An 18,171-nucleotide genomic window follows, 5' to 3' on the forward strand; every position below is an offset into this window, starting at 1 on the left:
GTGTTTGGACTGAATAATCTAGAAAGCTGGCCATCTTCAATATACTTAAGGTTCTCCAACCTGTATCTCTGGACTAGCGTTTTAACATGCTATTGATCCAGAACGGTGACACAATACAGCATCTCATGAGGAAATGCCATTAAAGCAGGGAACACCTACCGGGTAATGCACATCGGGCGCTCTCCAAGTGAAATGCCATTGGAAGGCAGTTTACAGGGGTGCATAGGTAATTCAGTATCCTGTGATCAAAAGTATATGATAGATCTAATTGGGTTGGGTCTGCAGGGAGAGATTTTTCAAAGGCACCGTGGGGAGTTAAATACCCGGTTGCTGTTGGAAATTAGGTACTCGGTTCCTCTCATTGTCTTTGAAGAATCTCCCTCTTGAACTTCATATATAAAAGAAGAGAGATAATCAGCTAAGGGAATAAGAACAGCATACGGGTATACCACTGTCTAGTAAGTCTGAGGCATCAATATCCAGAGTTGTCTTGTGATGACTCTTTCGAATTATTTCAGCTAACAATGAAAGATTAAACAGCAGATCAATACAAGGAGAGTGATAGCTGCCTGTTGCAGTTGAATATAATAGTTACAGCCCTAAAGTACTGCATCATTTCCACAAACAATGCTATTTTCTACCTGCCATTCAAATACATCTAATACAGGAGAAAAAGGCTAGTTTTCATGCCCATTCTCCTTATCTGGACTAGAATTAAGCTAGAACATCCATATTCACTCTCCCAGTATAAATCACAGATTATAGTTTCCAGATGTAGATCACATTCCCCTTTATCTGAATCTCACCACAAATAAATCCCACAAGTATCCCATTTATCAAACTATATGTTAATATATTACTTGCATGCTCTGGAATAGAAAATGGAGTTTGAAGTGTCCAGAAAGTGTCAATAGTGATTCCAAAAACTTCTGAAGTAGTTGTGTCATCTGTTATATAGATAGTAGACTGGCATAATGGGATAGAGATAAAATATTTCTGCCACATGCAGTGAGTGTCATGATTTACATAGGTGACTGAGAGTATCTTATGTAGCTGATCTTTCCTTACCACATGCAGACTTCAAAAAAATGTTTTTTACATTTTCCTGTTACTTTTAAAATATTACAATATTTTTTCTAAAAATTCCTTTAAAAATGGAAACAAAAGCCATATTAAAATTACAGTTTAAGCCAGGCATACGCAATGTATCTAGGACCCTGCAGATGGTAGAAAGGAATGTATACAACTTAATGCACTTATGGGACACAGCACTAACTGGAAAGATTCTTCAAGTTTTTGTTTTCTTTTAATTTATAGCGACTGTTGTTAGCCAGTTGTAATATAAAATAATGTTATGAAATGACTTTAAATGTAGAAAGAAGACTCTGTTGCAACCTAAGGGCAGTTGCAGAAAATTTGAATCATATCTTTTTCCTTATCTAAGAGAATGTTAAAATTGGCCTTATAATGGGAACCTGGTTGCAATCTACACTACGGTGTAGTCTCCATATAATGAGCATTTCCCCAGCATTTTAAAAGAGCCCCACTGCACATTCTGTATTACACTTTATACATATTGGGACTTGCATTCATATCATTTATAACATATATATCGCTAAGAGGAATGCATCTCTGAGATAACATTCATGTTTTTGTCCTGTCAAGAGCATAGTTAAGATTTCTATTTTTTTAAATTTAATTAATAAAATGGCACGCTTTTTTAAATTCAGGAATGAAAGAGGCTGAAAGAGGTGCTATTACCCTGTTGAGGTCCCCGAGTATGCATCCTTAAAGAAAGGAAAATCTCATGCATCTTCTGTCCTATGTGTGTATATATATAAAATGTTTTATGTATGCATGTTAAGAGCGTATGAGGAAAGCTAGGTAGTCTACGTATGGAATGGGATGTGCACACCTTTAATCACTGCACAGTGTTATAAAAAGGTTCACAGTGTGCCAAATTAAAAATATAATGAAAAGGCATTGTGTATTTCTCTCTCTCTCATGAATTCAGCATAAGAGATAGTATGGAGCTAGCTATGTATTTTCTGGGGACCCATTTTCTGAATGATTCCACATGGAAACTTTTCTGCAAGATTCTGGAAGAATTGTGTTACACTGGAGTAGCCAAAGCTTAGCAACACCTACTTTTGGGAATTCTAACTCCTATTAGCTCATTTCTAAGATATGAGAGCACAGAGGGAAAGGATATTTTTTCCCAGTAGTCTTCTGATGCTTGTGGTGATGTTCTGCACTTTTTTTCTTCAAACCAGAGAAACTAGTCCATGGAAAATTCTTAATAATTAATTTTAATGTTGGCGTTTTAAGCTATCCCTTTTCATTGGCCAGGTGTCCCTCCTTCCAAATTCCTTCCACTTCATTTGAATGTGTAGCCCTCTTTTTGTTCTGTAAAAAGATGAAGCAACCCATTGTGGAGGAGTAGGGGCAAAACTGGGGAAAGGCTGGTAGATCTAATAGATTTTTTCCAGTGCTGTCATGGAGGTGAGGCATTGTTTGACTTCAAATAAACTTGGAAATAGCACTGCAAGATGCCCTTAGCTGGCAAACTCCCTTTTCCTGTTCAACTTACCAGTGTAATACTCTACAGAACATACTGTTCTTATTTAGGAGTCCATGAAGTTGATTACACTCAGCATAGCTGGGATATTGTTTAAATGTACAATAGCAAATTGTATCAGTTAGGATTGTGCAAAGCGAGCCCTATTCAATTCGGATTCGGCCTGAATCGGGGACAGTGATTTGATTTGTTGATTCAGATCACTGTCCCTGATTCGATTCAGCCCAATCCAAATCTGAAGATTCAGTGGTGATTCAGAGAATCAGCGATTCAGACACAGGCACAGCTTTAAAAGTTCTTTCTACATACCTTGAAGTAGCAGGCATGGCTCATGATCACTGTGATGCTGGGGTTCATGGAACATCCCACAGGAGTGCGGAGGGGGCCTCCCGGGTTCCCCACCGAGCATGTGAAGTGGAGTGGAAGCACTTCAGGTCCATGTCTGGGTCTGCTGCCAAGCACACTGGGAGCCCCCCATGCTTCTGCAGGACCCTCCATGCACCCCAGCATCACAGCACCGACGAGCCCCTGCTACCATAGAGATATGTAGAAAAAACATTTAGAGCTCTCTCTCTGTCTGAATCGTTCCAAATCAATTCGGAGAGATTAAAGGGTCCTCTGATTTGATTTGGACACCAAATTTGGCCGAATCTCTGCTGAATCGAATCAGGGACCAAAGCTTTGCACAGCCTTAGTATCAGTATCTGCTTCTTTCTATATTTAATTAAAATAGATCCAGTTAACTCAATTTAGTCAACTGTTTAAAAAAATCAATAGAAAAGCAAAGACAGTTCATTAAGGGTAACTTAATGTGTATTTCCCCTCATGACCATAGCTATATATTGCATCCACAGTATGGCAAATGTGTAGTATTTTTATATGGTACTTCAAAAAGGTTTCATATGAACAGAGTTACTAAGTTTTAAATCTTACAGTTTTAAATGTCCTGTTATGACCTTGCACTTACTTTCTGATATTTTGTGTGGAGGTTTTTTTGGCTCTTCCGGCTTGGGGGGCAGTGACTAAATTGTACTGCATTTTGGGGAAGTTGCTGTAAAACATGAGCATAGAACAGGGGTTCCCCCCCCTTTCAAAATTAGGGGTTACACTAATAAATAAAAGTAATGTTGGGGTGGAACTCCTTGATCTTTTCCGAAATACGGACAGATTTTAATCACTGTACAAAAGTGCTCTCATTAAAGCAACACTTTTTAAAACTGCAAATCTGCAAAAGTTTCAAACAGTGATCTTTGCCCCTGATTTCTTCTGCAACATCTGTAAGCTGTAAGTCATCAGTTCTGTTCTTGTATACATGTAAAATCCTCCATCAGTTGAGCTATGATTGTCCTATTGTGAATTGAAGCCATGTTTTAATGAAGTGTAGAGCACAGAAAATATGCTTACTTATAGCACTGATTGCTGGTACAATCAGAATACATATTATCAAACTTGCTGTTTCAGAACACTTACGATATTCAGCTTGGCTTGTCAAACTCATGTCTGAGCTGATTCCAGTTATCTTTCTGCAAGTTTAAAACAGCTGAAGCTGAAGAATTAGTTGATCATAATGGAAATCATAACCATAGATGTAAAACATGGTCTTTCTTGCATTTTCAGTTCTTTTGTGTTATGAGAACCTTAGATTTTGAAAACACTGCTGAATACTGGATATTGCATTTTTTTAAAAATTAGATGTAGTTATATGTATCTTTGAACTTGACTATCTGGGGTCACTTGTCCCTATTTCCATTTACTCAGGGACTGTTTTTGGGAGGTTCTGGCATTGGGAATCTCCTCAGTTTTCAGCTTTTTTGCTCCTACAGTCAGTTTGGGCTTTTATCGGCTTTTATCTCATCAGATGGGCTGAAAATAAATCAACTGTCATTTTCTTAAGAGATTACCCTTCTATTGGTGAAAAGTCCAACCCTTGCTGAGTTTTGTGGAAATTGTTACCCCCCTCCCAAAAAACCCCCAAAAACAAACAAACAACCTTAAACCTGGGAACCAAAGAAAGTGAAAGGCTTTTCCCCCCCAACTTTTTAGGGTCTCATTTCAGGTTTCTTTGATGCATTCTTTGCAACTTTGCAAGTTTATGCATTTCACAAAGCAGTTCTTGAATATTGAAACCAATGCTTCTGTACCATAGCCATCTTGTTGGATAGAGAATATGTGTAGTTGATGATGCAAAGAACATGTTTTATGTCCTGAAATATAGCTTCTCATTTAGAGACATGATTTCCATGATCTCATATTGAAAATCTGGATTTATAAACTTGTCCTGATCCTTTTTTGGCCACTTTGAAATATCAGGACCATAGCTCTCATTGTATACAAAGCAGTTCAATGAAGTGGCAGCCAATCTCTTCACATAAGTTTTTGCACAAGATAACCCAGGCTGCTTGGTTATTTTCCTTGGTCTGTTCTTTTTTCTTTCATTCTGATAGTAATGAAAATTTTGTGTCAGCAATATTCATTGGCTTTTGAAGACTATCAGCTGCTTTGTGATTCTGCAAGGAAGCTTGGCGTCTCTAGTTTGTCTCAAACCTTTTTTCAGTTAGAGAATCCAGATGGTGTGAAAGCTTCATTTGCATCGAGTCTAATGTAGTTGTACATAAAAGCTGTGCAACAGTCAAAAGAGTATGCTGTCACTAGTTATAGAATAATGGAGTTACTGAAAGTCATCAAACCAGGATTAGCAGTAAGGATGGCCAACTGTCATTTGTTTCCCACTGCGGGCAGTTGTGGAGAAAGCACAGTATCACAGCCAGCAAAAGTCAGTCCACTTGTTTGAAGCGTACAGGTTTCCCTGGTTTTATGCTGTAGATGCGTTCCTGGAAAAAAGTGTATAACTCGAATTCGCATAAAGGGAACCCACTTTACGATGTAACAAATAGGGATACGTTCCAAGACCTCGACTGTACTGACCCCCTGACCCGTTTCCACCACTGTGACAATTCACACAAGCACAGGGCCGTGGTTAATGTGGGGATGGCAACTATAGCAACATGTCACAGACAACAAGTGATGAGCACAGATCCACATGGGAGGCTATAGTTTGGTGCGCGTCACTCCCCCAGTGCACCGCACAAAGCAGCTGACTACGGACTTCCGCCACATCGGTCGCATAAGAGTGAATTGACCTTGCATATAACAAATTTTTGGTATAAAAAGGGTCATCGCATACGAGCGTATTCGCACGTAGAGAACCTGCATAAGACAAGGGAAACCTGTAGTTTCCTTTTAGTCAGCTATGTTTAAGTGATTTTATTCAAGTACCATATATACACATATGTTTAATATGCATATGCATGTATATTAATTCCTTGGGTTTCTCTCACTTAAATTTTGTCACTGAAAAGCCTACAACTATACTATTATTCATATGCAGGTGTATGCATTATTTTCATATTTTACTTAGTTGCTACTATAGGACCATGTACAGTTGTAGACTTAAAAACAATATCCTCTGGCACACACATCAGCTTATTGATTTTTATATAGTCACTATGTTCTTTGTAGAAGAATCTCAAATGTGGCAGAATTAAGAAAGGAAACAGCCCATGCACGATCTGTTGATTTGACTAGAAAACAATTGTTCTCATTTTGCTTATAACCTTTTGGGTTCCTCTTACTCTGAAGCCCTGCTGGGGGAGAGACTTCACATATATGACAGCTGTAAGGCCTTTGGCCTTCAAATATGATTGCTTTGGAGTCAATGGCTGCAAAGGAAATCAAAGAATCATGGGCTCCCTGGTCTCTTGCATGAAAGTGTGTGGGAAGAAGGGCGGGAAGAAGAAAGGAGCCAGCTGGGAGGCTCAGAGTCAGCCCCAAGGGAATGACAACTGACTGGGCCCAGCTCAGATCTCCTTAGACAGAGGGACCAGAGGTCCTCATGCAGAGAGAGGACGGATTAGTATTTCTTACAAGAAAATGAGGATACCTTGGTTTTAGTAGGAGTAAAGGAGACATAGGCAGGTGAGCCTTACTTTGGCACAAGCAAATGCACCTTGCTAGAGAAAGAGACCTTGCTTATCCACCCAGAGTAGAAAACAGATAGTGCCTGCCCTAGAGAGGATGCTTTCAGTCTGGCCTCGGCTACCAAGGCCAAGTTGGTATCCTGGGGGAAAGAGAGGGATTGAATGGCTAAGACCATTAGAAAACTACTCTTGGCCTGAGGAGAACATACCATGACTTACCAGAGACGGTCTCTGTTGCAACAGTCAGCTAGTGTAATGTCAACGTTCAGATGCTCTTATTTTTTATTCCTTTTTTAATACTGTCAGACCCCTTTCCCATGTAAGAAAGTTATCTATGCCCCTGAAAAGTAAAGCTAGTATTGGCAGTTGTGAAGGAATGCAAAAGATGATAAAGTACTAAAATGGACCCCATTGTTCTTAGGTAGTGAAATGCCTTCCAACGTACAGTGCATTTTTGATTTCTTAAAACATTCAGACTGAGCATTTGTTGGAAAAGCAAACGGCTGCATAGGATTTTGGCCAGACTCTGTGGATTATAGTTTCATTTACAGCAAGACCTTAATTACTTTTTTTCAGTAATAGACATACTATATGGATTATGTGAGGGTTTGGCAGATTTTTCTTGGCCTTTGTTTAAACTTCACTGAAAGACAGTGCTGGAGGATGATGTCAGTGTTGCCAGATGAATTGACCAGACATGGAATTCTGTAAAAATAGTGAAGGTGTTACAGGAGGAGGGAGCATTTTTGTGCCAACAGGTTTCATGCAGAAGTTGGAAGGATTTTTTTTTTTTTTTATGGCGAAAAGCCTGTAAGCACCCACATGTGGGCTCACTGGTATGCACCTGTTTCCATCACTCCTATGTAATGCCAGTCAAGACGGTCTCTGAAGTAGGGAATGAATATAGCTGTTTTTATTTGTATGCGTAATTTAGGTTTTTAAATATATTTGAGTTAATCTGAACTTGCAACTGAAATCTTTTGACAGCAAATGATCAAGTCTGTTTTTTTTCTCCAGGACCATTTCCTCATTTATAAAAAGAAAAAAAACCCAAATAAACAAAAAAACCCAAACCAAAGCTGATTGTACTTACCTGTCTTTTGTAAGGTCTGCACCTGAATCCTAAAATTCTAAACTTCCTTTGAACTTTGGGTGAAAGTTTCTCTGAAATTACCATTTTAAATACCTTTCCTAATGCCTAAATAAATGGTTGTGCTCTTTCAGATCTCTTTCTGATTATCCATTATGATAAACAGTATTCTGTACTCTTTTTGGGCTTACTTTCTCGATGGTGCCTGCAAATTGCATTTACCAGGAGCTAGAACTTTCCAGCTCGTCTTTTGTGTTAGGGAGAGGTTACACCATAATTTACCTTGTAATAGGTAAATAAAAAAAATAAAATGTTCTTCTGTGCTTGCAGTTTGTTTTTTCAATACACACATGCCATGAGGAGACGTGCCTACATGCTCTATTAACTGATTGAATACAGGTTGTATTCAGGTTGTACAAAATATATCAGCTTAAGAGCCCATTGTACACTGCCTATAGTATAGGTTCTTATTATAGGTGGAGGGAGAATTGGCTCCCACCACAAAAATCTGCCAAATAGCAGTTGAGAAGTTGCTTCATTAACCAGAAATAATTTTGAAGGGCAAAGGGCTGTAGGTATGTCATCATCTCAGAGTTAGCGTGGCCATCCATTTGATTTTAGGAAGCAGGAGATAGACCTCATTGCTATCTTCAGTTTCTGGCAGACATTACATTTATTCATGATTGTGTTAATTGGGTAATAAATTGTACCAAGATGCTCCTGAACATCTGTTATGGCAAGGTGCACAACTTTAGGGGTCCAGGATAAAATTTCTCAGTCCTCATTGTGCAAATCTAATAGGTCCCTTCTGATCCTAAAATCTGTGAAATCTATGAATGTCTGATAGGAGCCTTTTAGTTTTATACCAGTCAGTTATTGGATGAGTTAGTAAAAAAGTGTAGTCTAGCTCTCAAAAATGAGGTGGGCCAGAAAGAGGCAAAGAGCTGCGTTTCCTAGCTCTCATGTCAGAAATAGTTCATTTTTCTTTAGCTGCTATAACATAATTGTAGCCCAGCATTAGTGGAGAAGTAAGCTTAGCCTGTCTTGGCACCTGACCAGCCTTTGTGGGAGTCTGCATAACCTTCTGGCTGTCTGCACGCTGCCACCTCCCTCGTCTAGTTCTGTTGACATTTATAGCGATGGAGGAGTTGCCTTGTCATTCTTCACTGGTTTTTAAGGATCCAGTCAAGCCGCCACTTCAATTTAACTTATCTATGGCAGTCAGTGAACTCTTAAATCTACATCCGCTTTATAAAACAGTTATTTCATTCTCCTTGTGGATTGTCCCCCATAAATAAAACACGAAGTCTTATAAGCTTTCCGGGTTTGCTTGTTTGTTTATTTACCTAAAGAATTTAAGGCTTCCTTGTTAATTAGGAAAAAGGCATGAAGCCCGGTGTAGGAGAGTGGCATGTGATACATGAACTAAAGAAACAGGTTCTGTCCCCATTCATGCCTTCAGCCTTGTTAGACTTGTTAATCTACCTCAGTGAAGCAAGCGCAACAAATAAAGCTGGTTTTCTGATGTTGTTCAGAGCTGTTCTTACTCTGTCTCCCTTACTGCTTCTACATTTTGCATTGCCTTCCACTGCATAATAGCTGTAGCAGATTTCACTTTGTTGCTTTTGTCAAAGTTTGTCACCTGAGCATTTCGGATGCCTTTTATGCTAGATAAATGGCAAAAGTGTGTTACAGCTTTCTTACTAGTTTAGTAATGGATTGAGCCTTCATAAGGTCTCGCAGAGCTTTGATGTTTTATATTGTGGTTTTGAAGGTTTTTTTGTTTCAGGTTTTTTTGCCCCCTTTTTACTCTTTCATGTTTCTACCTAAGTATAGCAAATACTAATTAATAGCTACCTGTAATAGTTGGGAACACATCCTCACCACTTTTGAGGCAAGTTCCCATCATTCCAAGTCAGCAATAATTTAGATCACTGGTCATGACTTTACAGCCAGTTTGCTATGTTTTGTAACTCAAAAACTTTCTGAGATTGTCGTAACTAAAAATTTAGGCTAAACTAGAGAATAGGAATGAGCCCCATTTCTGGGCATTTGTGACAGATTTATCATTGGAGATTATTCCTTTGTCCTTTTGAAGAAAGCGGCATATATGAACAAAGTCTTGAATTAAATGTGTAGTGATGTGGCCGACTGTGAAAAGTCTTTCTCTGCAGCTGTTGTTCAGAATAGAAGTATTAACTGAGTTTCCCATTGGGATTAGTTACACCACTAGGTATAGTGATTTTTTTTTTCTTCCTCATTTCAGTTCAGCCCTTTCCATATTTTATGAAGAATGTTTCCATTATTTGTGGAGATGACTGGGTGTTCTTATTTGGAAATAAATTATTGATCATTTTTAAACTGTACACCTCAATTCCTGTTTCAATTTAAATGTCTCTTGTTGTTGCCGTATTGTTTTTTGTCTTTATGTAACCTTCAGAGCAAGGTACTTGATAGATAAATAAGAAACAGTCCCACAGAGGAGGCCTAGCTGGTTGAAGCTCAGTTTGAATAATACCAAGGTAATGCCAATAGAATAGGTAAGGTGCTAAAAAGATGCATGTAAAGGATTAGTATTGAAGCTCTATATTGAGGTAATATAATTTAGTAGACTTAGGACTGGTCCTGTGTATTCATTTGTCATCTCTATGTTAGAGCTTGCTTTCTTTCTACAAATACACCATTTCTTTTAGTTGTGAACTTTGCCTTATTGAGCCTCATTTTTGTCACTAAGTTACACTGAAGTTATAAAAGGAGTTAATGTTGGGCTACTTCAGATCATTCAGTAACAGACTGTTGTACTGTGTGGCTGGACAGGGTTCACACACAATATTAAATTGAGATTTTTTTCCCCCCATAGAAAGCATGTTATTACCTCTGTTTTCATTGATCTGCATGGGAGGTGGTTTCATTGCTGACTAGGCCTTATTACTTGAACTATGTACTTGGGTCACTTTTAAATCTTGCCCTTTTTTTTTTTGTACAACATCTCTAATTTTGGCTTTTTTTTCTGTCCATGCAGCTACAAGTTTAATTCAAGCCTGTATCATTTTATAGCTTGAGTACTGAAACCTACTTTCTTCTGGCTGTGATTGATATAATGTAACTTTCCTTAAGTTAATTCACGATGTTGATGCCCAAAATAATCTTGGCCACTTCCTTTGACCCTTTTTCTTCCCTGACTGTCTCTTCATCTTCTCATCAAATACAGTTTTCTTGTCTTCACTTTTAAGGCCCTTCATAACTTAATCCCCACTCTACATACTAGAGCTAGTAACATATTGTATAATCAACCCTAAATTCTCTCTCAGCTTTACCGGCCATCAGCTTACTACTTCTTTTAAACCCCCCATGCTTTCTCATGCTGCCCACTTACACATGGGAGAATTCCCTGAAAAATCATTCACTATTGTATCTCTCGTCAGTCTTTCCTTAAGAGTGATTTCTGACACAATCCCCAGAAAAAGCTGCCTGCTGATAATGGCTGGGTAGTTCACAAGCCCTGATGATTCTCTTGTACCTTATTACGTTTTCTTGCTTCTTACTTCTCATCTCAGTTGAAAAATAAAACAAGGCAAATAACCCATATGACCACCAGAGTTAGATCTCTACTTCAGTACATCAGTTTGCTTGTATTCACTTTCCTTACTTATGTTCTGTTGAGATCCTAAACTCTTCACGACAGACAGTGTCCCCCTCCTTTATACAGCATCCAATACAGTGCAACTAATTCCATGTCTGATGTGAGTCTTTTGGTGCTTTCGTAATATAGACACTGCTTTTATCTGCTTTGATAGAAAGTCCCGAGTAGCGGGAAAGTTGCTTTAGAGGTGACAGGTGAGAGTGGCTTTATTCTGGCTATTTTAAGTCCCAATTCTGATTCTTGCTATGGAGATGAGCGAGGTAGGGTTAAAACAGATAGTCCTGGGGAGATTCAGGGCAAGACTGTGTTCTGGTAGAAAGCTTGGAGAGGGATCAGGATCAGAGCGGTGCTAAAGCCACTTTAGACTCCCTCCGTGTGCGTCTGAGTCCTGTACGTGTGTGTCTTGGGGTATGACTATATAGGGCTTATGGTGGAATTACTCTATCCAGCAATAATCTTTCCTCATTAACAGTTTGGGGCTTTTCTCCTGTAGTTCTGCTAGGGCTAAAACGCCACCCTACTTCTCTCTTCAGTCACAGATTTAATAGGATCTTACAAATTGGTGCTCGAGATGGGGGCCTGTCTCTGCCCCAGGTTTAAACAGAAAAGGGACCCTGACTAGGCATTCTCTTTGGAGGGTCTTCAACTGCGATATACACACTCTTGCTGTGTTTTGGGCTGGCCTGTGTGGAGCCTGTCTCTCTTGTGCTTCTGAGAACTGGGAGGTCTGAGAGTAGAGGGTGATGGTTACGTAGATGGACAGTTGATCGGGTTGTTGTTTAATCTGTACTTGTGCATTTGAATTATTGAATGCCAGATGGTGCATAGGATATGTGCTGTGGAAATCTTAAATAAATACAGACATGATAAGTGCCCTTAGCAGCAGCTTCATTTTCTGAGTCCATCTTTAGCAGAGACCTCTAACATTTTCCTTTGCTATCAGAAGGCAAATATCTCATGACTATTGCCAGAGAACAAAAAACCCAGACATGTTGTCTGTGTTCGTCCTGTCACAGTCAAGTGCTTGATTTATTATTTCTGAGATCTATCAGACCAAACGCAGCCCTGCAGTAATTGTGGGGCAATGGGATGAGTATCACTTGAGAATTGCTCTCTAGGGCTTTATTTCCAGTCCTTTGACAAGTATATTTTTAATATTAAAAGGACATTCTTCAGCTGTGGGGCTGCCTTGGAGGGTAGACAGATTTGAAATTTACCTAGCATATACGTATGCCTGATTCGACTGGATAGCTGGGATATCAGATCTGGATGTGTTTACTGGATGGCTGTTCGTATTGTAGTGTGCGTTGCCTTGGTAATCAGCAAGTCAGAGTACTGGCTGCTTGTTTGTTAACTGAGACTAGCATTGTTCCCACTGCAACATGTTTGCTCTTTAATGTGGGATAATAGACCGCCTAAAGCTCACTTTTGTTCCTGGCCTGTTTGCTCACAATTCTTAGAGGTCAGTTGACTGCTCTGCAGTTGGGCATGGTTGAAAACATGTATGAATTTTGCCTTTGGCTGTGGATTGAGTCAGCAAATGACCCTGGATATTTGCTTTGCTTTTGCTGAGGCAGGAACTTGGAAATGAAGCAGAACTACACAGAACTTGGAAATGAAAAAGATGTTAAGTGTTGATTCAGAAGCTCCCATTCCTTCCAGCCTACATAGAAAATGGCCAGCCATACTCTCTAAACTAAACTCTAGTTACTTTTTTTGCTTAGTTTTGGGCAATGGAAACCACTATTGAAGATCTGCTGTCACCAGCATACTGTTTTGTTTGTTTGTTACAAAAACAGAACCATTAAATTAAACCAGTAGCGATTGCTGAGGATAAATGAGGTTAATTCTAGGGTGCTGATGTTTGACTTTTTGTGACTCAGGCACCACATGCTGGTTATCTGTATGCACCTCCCAGCTATCTTTTTCTTTTCAGAAGATGAAAAAAGCAAGAGAGTGCTGATTTGATTGCAAGGGGATAGATAACACACGACATTAGTGTTGGCCAATGTTGCTCTTGCCAGTGGTGGGCATTTTAAGCACGAGACATGAAACCATGTGGAAGCCCAGTGTCAGCAAAGAGAGCAAAACTATGCATATGAACCTGTGCCTTTATTGCATTGGCTTCCATGAATGGAATTTCTTGGGTTCACAAAGAATGGGATGACCACATTTTTAATATATTGGCTAGGATTATTGATGTCCACAGTGGAAATATTTTAGTGACTACCACTGAGAGATTAGGGATACCCAGTTTTAAAAGAAACTAGCTCTCAGTCAATATACAGCTCAAAATTCCATGTTTCCTCTTAATTTGCATTTTTCAAATTGAGACTGAAAGTATAGTTTTTACTGTTCAAAGTGGTGCATATTATATATGAAACAACAGAAGATGCGGTGCTTAGTGCATAGTTTCTTTTGAGCTGCGAACAATTTGGGAAAGTCCAGGGATCCAAAGAGTTGGTTCATTTTTTTGCTTAGAGTCAAAATGATACTTACAGGGAATATTAAAATGAACCAGGTATGACTGTAAAGCCAAACGTCTTAAAATACGAAGCCAAACTGTTGAAATTTGTTTGTATATAGCTAATCTGAAAATAGCTTGCTGTTTTCAGAGACAACTATATGTCACCAGGATATTGCTACAGCAGTGGCTAGTATCATCCCTTGAATCTCTCTCTCTCTTTTTTTAACTCCAGTGTAAAAAATCTTTAGCGCTTAAACAGTATTTTCTGAGGAAAAAAAATAAATCAATGAAATTTGTCCGTCTTCAGTGAGCAGAATTATCTCTTAGGGGGTTGGGGGAAAGATTATCATGACTTTCTCTGCACAGTTGGTGAATCTAAATTGGTTTGGGCTGAAAGCTTTAACTGAAAATGAAGAGAATGAATCTAACTTTTCGGGAAAGGTCATGTTACCTTTCTAAGGCACACTTTATTAGTTTTGTAACACATTTGCTCTGGAGGACATGATTTTTAAACATGTTTTTCTAGTGGCTTTTATTAGGAAGGGTATTGCAAGTTGTTTTTCACCAAACATTTGTCTTAATAATAGTAACTCTGGTGCTCTTTACCTTTAGGCCTTCAAACTCAAATTAAAATACATGTATCAAATTTGCCACTGAATTTGAACTTTAAGGAAAACATGGTGGGAGATGAGGCTTTTCCTTTTACATTTCTATTCACAGAAAGATTGTGGAAACTGATTAGAGACTGTACCACTCATGAGTCATCATTTACTTAGTGAAAATGAACTTCTGCTTAGAGGCTACATGAGCAGGCCAGATTACTTTTTAGGCATGTGGTCCATTTGTTAGGATTTGCTTTGAGTTTCCTGCAGAGATTTTGGATATTCTTACAGATACAAAGAATTGGCTCATTAACTCTCACCTGTCTTTTGTGAAGAAAATGTTACTCCTCTCTTAACCAATGAAGAAACTGAGGCTGGGTGGGCAGATGGTTTGCTATGATCACACAATTTAATTACCACCTTCAGTCCGTCAAAAAGACCTCAGTTCCAATATTACTGTACCATGCAAGACTGATGAAGAGGCATTGCATCTGTATTCCTAACTCTGACTCGTGTGTTCTGACTTCTAGGTTCCTTTTCCATTGATTCAATATGAGATTTAGACAGGCCTCTAAGGACATTTATATATGTGCTCTGGGAGTGGGGGCAAAGAGGAAGGGCGCTTTAGAGTGGTTCCAAGAGCTGCTCTAATGAAAGCTCCCAGATCATCTTGTGTATCAATGTCCCCCCAGTGAAAAATGGCAGCAGGGGTGCTTTAAATGCCCCCACTGCCATTTTTCAGTGCAGGGCTGCTGATATGCAAGATGTTGGAGTGAGGTAATTACTCAATTAATCGAGTCTGCTCTGATATGCTCTAATTATAGCGCATCAGAGCAGCCTTGCTGCACATGTATAGACGCCCTAAACTTCTGTGACTCAGTTGATGCATTGTTAAAATGCACGTTGTTCTTTTATGGGGGGGATATTGTAGCTTGATTAGAGTGAAATTCTAGCCTTTGGCTACAGTCAAACGGACAAATTACTCAGAGTAAATGCTGGTCCCATCAGTCACAATACTGATTATTGATTTAACAAATCCAGTATCTCAAAACTCACCCAAAATTTAAAGCACCAAATTCTTTATAGTGTCTATCAAAAATCATAAATGGGCCAAAACGTTGGGACACTCCCAAAACATGATGTGAGGGTCACGAAGTTCCTCCAGATTGTACTGAGAACTTCCTAGATCTGGGATTTGGGGACTTTGGTTTTCATACCATATGTTTTGCAAAGTTCCTGCACACATTGTATACCTGATTAGTTGATCAGATAGCATAGCAGCGGAAGCCCTGCTGATCAATCATTCGTTTGCTCTTGGTAGTTCATATAAATATTGAGCTGTAAATATGAATCCATAGTCAAAGGCTCTCAAGGATCATTTCATCTAGATAAATTCCCTGTTTCTAACTTGACATTGGAATGTGATTATGACCATGACATTTCACTAAATATTTTTCAGGCCTATAATTAGATTTTCTTTTAATTTTACCAGCGAAAGGAATATTATGGTAATAGGGTCAGAACAATGCCACAGAAAAGGAAGATGAATATTTTCACTAACAGTTCCTATGATACTGTAAGTACAGTGATGCCAAGGTTAAACTGCTGGGAATGTGGCTTCTGGCATCCCTCCGTAGGGTGGTAGATATTCTGGCAGCATTCACCCATTTGCTGTTGTGCCCATGTATTATGCATCTTGTTTTTACTCAGACCAGCTTCTGATGATTCTGGTTAGGAAAATGAATGTCATCTGGCAAGAAAAAAGTTCCTTTTAAGAACAAGCACCTGGTGCCCTTTGACCATTAAAAAAGATATTTTGTTTTGCTGCCTTCTTTCTTTCTGCTAAAGAAGCCTCTGTTCAGACAGGTTGCTTTTTAAAACTGTGGAGTAGAAGAGAAGTCCATTTTTGTTTTCACTCTGTATTCAGCCTCCAGTCTTCTCTGGAGAAGAGAAGACTGAGGGGATTTCATAGCAACCTTCAAATACCTGAAGGGGGGTTCGAAAGAGGATGGAGCTAGACCCATGCTTCCCAAACTTTTCCCAAACATGGCCCCTAGCTCCCAACCTGCAGCCCCCCACCACCTCACTCTTGACCCACAACCCCCTGGTCCTGCCTGCCAATGCCTGTCAATCCCAACCCGCACCCCCCTGGCTCTGCCGGTGCCGCTCACTCCCAACCTGCAGCTTCCCACTTGTCCCAGGTGCCCCAGAGTTGGGGCCTGCAGACCCCTGCCCTTCTCCACCCCCCCAGCAGCGTCCAAGCCCTGGCTGCTGCTCACAGGAAGTGGTAGCTAACGTGGCCAGAGCGGAGTATTGGGGCTGCTTCCCATATCATCCCCCATCCCCTTGCTGCGGGTGTGGGGCTCCTTGGCCTGCTGCCCTCACCCTCGGGGCTCCATGGCCCAGCAGGCAGGATCTGATGTGGGAGGGAGCACCACGCCACCAAGCTGAGGCACTCCCTGCTCGCCTGGCAGCAGTGGGGGCACAACTCCATGCCACTGCCACGATGAGGCAGCACTCCCTCCTGCGCTGGGTCCTGCCCACTGCACTGTGCAGGTAGCTCTTGCCTGGAACTAGTCCAGCCCCATTGCATCTCTGCGCCCTGCTGTGGGTATATGAGTCTCCTAACCCCAACTGCTCATGTTGTGGCCCCATTTGGGGTTGTGATCCACAGTTTGGGAACCCCTGAGGTAGACTGTTCTCAGTGGTGGCAGGTGACGGAACAAGGAGCAATGGTCTCAAGTTGCAGCAAGGAAAGTTTAGGTTAGATATTAGAAAATTCTTATCACTAGGAGGGTAGTAAACCCAGAGAAGTGATAGATTATCCATCCTTGGAGGTTTTAAGACCCAGCTGGACAAAGTCTTGGCGGGGATGATGTAGTTGGGGCTGGTCCTGCTTTGAGCAGGGGGTTGGACTAGATGTGACCTCCGGAGGTCCCTTCCAACCCTCATTTTCTCTGCTGCTTTGTTGTTTCTGTGAAAGTCTTATCAAGTTGGTGTGTTTTACTTGCATGCTTCTCTCTAAAGTGATAGCACCTTTTTGCCAATATGTTCACGTATTATTATTATTATGTAACCCATCCTGATCACACTAGAAAGTCTCATGGGGCTTTTTTTCTTTTACCGAGCAAAGCAAAAAAAAATAAAAATAGAACATCGAAGCTACAAATGCTAACAAAGGAGGCCAGTTGCAAAACCCTGGAAACTGAATATAGAAAATCAAGCTCTTTTAAGCTTGCAGCTCTGCCTTTTTTTCTAGTGCCAGGTTGACATACTAATTTATATTGGCTGCCTAACATCTGGTTTATTCTTGCAGCTTTTCAATGACTGACAAATCCTTGTGGCCCTTTTTATCTGCTTTTAGCATTGTTCTAATTAACATTGCTATTTTTATTTACATTAGGTGAAAGAAGAGATGCTGTTTGAAGCACTGGTTACCAGAAAGACAGTGACAGTGGGGGAGAAGCTCATTTTACCATACAAACTAGCAGAGGTACGTAGTGTTTATTTTAAACTGGAGGAATGTTAATGTGGTTTTCAGTGCTCTAGTGTGAGAGCTTGAAATGTACACTCAGCTTTGGTCAGTACTGACTTTTCGAGACCTTTAAAAATAAATAAATATAGGGAAAGTTGGTAGAGGAGAATGTCTCGAGGCAATTGACTCTGCTCCTTCACCCTGTCACAGCTTTAGCAGTGTTTACATTCTTGGAAAGCAGATACTGCAAATGGTTATGTAGGGATGCATAACTGTTTTAATGGCTTTTTGGATACATGATAAATGCTGTGTGTGTAGTAAGAGCATTTTCAGGTGGTG

The 18,171-nt window shown here is 40.0% G+C and overlaps 1 protein-coding gene across 7 annotated transcripts in view; it reads left to right on the plus strand.

The window, feature by feature from the left end:
- Nucleotides 1-18,171, plus strand: part of MYO9A (myosin IXA) — a 394,408-nt gene that overhangs the window by 200,134 nt on the left and 176,103 nt on the right. For all 7 annotated transcript variants that reach the window (XM_090030154.1, XM_090030158.1, XM_090030161.1 and 4 more), the window contains one exon: nt 17,761-17,850. In XM_090030154.1, the coding sequence (XP_089886280.1) occupies nt 17,761-17,850 (90 nt within the window). The remainder of the gene's footprint in view (nt 1-17,760; nt 17,851-18,171) is intronic.

Source organism: Crocodylus siamensis, chromosome 15 (genome assembly GCF_052110815.1).
Source record: "Crocodylus siamensis isolate JL-2025a chromosome 15, ASM5211081v1, whole genome shotgun sequence".
NCBI lineage: Eukaryota > Metazoa > Chordata > Crocodylia > Crocodylidae > Crocodylus > Crocodylus siamensis.